General features: G+C 36.9%; 1 protein-coding gene across 2 annotated transcripts in view; it reads right to left on the reverse strand.

Annotated features, from left to right (window-relative positions):
* The window catches only part of Smc6 (structural maintenance of chromosomes 6), a 69,940-nt gene that overhangs the window by 10,745 nt on the left and 57,314 nt on the right, over positions 1–1,881 (reverse strand). For both annotated transcript variants that reach the window (XM_010607457.3, XM_019205039.2), the window contains one exon: positions 1,617–1,722. In XM_010607457.3, the coding sequence (XP_010605759.1) occupies positions 1,617–1,722 (106 nt within the window). The remainder of the gene's footprint in view (positions 1–1,616; positions 1,723–1,881) is intronic.

The raw sequence follows: 1,881 nt of genomic DNA on the forward strand, positions 1-1,881 counted from the left end.
TTTTTTTTTTTTTTTTTTTTTTTTGTACCTGGGATTGAACTCGGGTCCTTGCACTTGCAAGGCAGGCCACCAAACCGCTGAGCTAAATCCCTGGCTAGAATTTTAATTTCTGATTTGTTGCTAGTATATACAAGTGCAATTCATTTTTTTGCACACTGCTTTTATCTGCAACCTTACCACTTGCACTTACTAGCTCTAGTAGCTCTTTTTGAAGATTCCACAAGTTTTTGGCATAGATGACCATGCTATCTGTGAATAATGAGAATCTGGCTTCTTCCTCTCCAATGCATGCATTTTAGTTCTTCTTGACTTTTTTGCTTTGGCTAGAACATCTAGTCCAGTGCTGAATAGAAATGGAACATCCAGTCTTTTTTACCTTATGTTAGACACTTTACATAAAAGAACAAATGAGGCTCATAATATTCCACTTAAAGGGCACATTTTTCCTTCTGTCAGGTCAGGGGTATGGTAAGGCTGACAGTCTATCCTGGAGAACGCTGCGTTGGAGTTGCAATTTTAGTTAGGCTTTCTTTCATCCCTGTTCCTTGGGCCTCCAGAACCTAAGAATCCACTAACTGAAATATTTGTCACATTCTTAGCTCTTCTAAGTTTCTGCTGTATTGCCAGTCCTTTACAATCACCAAAATTCCAGAATCCATAAATGCCTCCAGGAAAGAAAATACCCACCAGTTGTTAGCTTACTTTGGACAATTCTCTCACCCCCAGAATTCTCAATGTCTTTCTCATAGTCTGCAGCAAAAACAATGGGCTACTGGGACAAAATAACATCTTACCCTCAAGCATAACTCCTCTCATTACTTTCACATCTGATCTTTAATGATTGATTGGCCTCTTAAAAAAATGAAGATGTGGATGAGAAGCTATTAATGATTAACTGATAGAAAGTTAAACAAAAAGAAGGTAAAAATTAACTTCTTTCTTTGATTAAAATGCAAAAGTTCCAAATAAAAATGCTACAAACACCTTTTATTATAAGTATTAAAATGAAAGGATACAACTTATGGCACTACAAGCAACCATTAATTGCAAAAGCTCCCCAGACTGAAGTGAACGACTATGCAATTTTTAAAGCTGTGTCTTTACACTCTAGCTTTCGTGATATGACTGAATGAATGACAGGCACAAAACCACAAAGCTAAATGTGGCAACCTTGCTTATTAAAGAAGCCAGAGCTCATGATAACTTCAGAAGCAAACAGTGCAAAGGCAACTATGTGGAGCAGAGCCTTCTTGGTTTCCTACCATGTGAGTACAGACTATGAACTGTCCATAATGCCTCACATAATTCAAACTACTATGTGAGGTTGTAAAAAGGAACCAGAGGAACAGAAGCACAAGATAATCACTTGCCACTGAAAATAAAATTCCTAATTATCGCTTTAAGTGGGGGCGGAAGCTAAGCGAGCACTTTATTCAGTAAGAATTCAGTAGGATAAACTTAATTTTCCACACATTAGCAAAGACTATCATTAGCTTAGAAATAAATGCTTCTGTTTTCCGAAGACATGGGATAAAGCTTATCAAGGTTTCATCACAAAGAAAAGGAACAACTAATTTTACAAATCATTATAAGATGCAAAGAGCTAATGTACTTACTGATATAGCAAGAGTTTCATTCTTATGGTCAAAATTCATTTTTCCACAGTAGGCCCGTTGTGATAGCAAGTTGTCAAAGTACAATTTGCATCGTAAAGTCAGGCACCTTGAAATAAATTGGGCACATTAAAAATAGGACAAAAATACAGAACTGTATGTTCAGCATGAACTAAGCACAGATAATGCTAAAATGTGAACACTGGTTGTCCACTTAACAGGTGAGTGTAAGTGACTGCTTTCCCTCTGCATTTTATATTTGCACCCC

The sequence above is a fragment of the Fukomys damarensis genome, unplaced genomic scaffold (assembly GCF_012274545.1).
Source record: "Fukomys damarensis isolate Sample0158 unplaced genomic scaffold, DMR_v1.0_HiC HiC_scaffold_2, whole genome shotgun sequence".
In the NCBI taxonomy this organism is placed as follows: domain Eukaryota; kingdom Metazoa; phylum Chordata; class Mammalia; order Rodentia; family Bathyergidae; genus Fukomys; species Fukomys damarensis.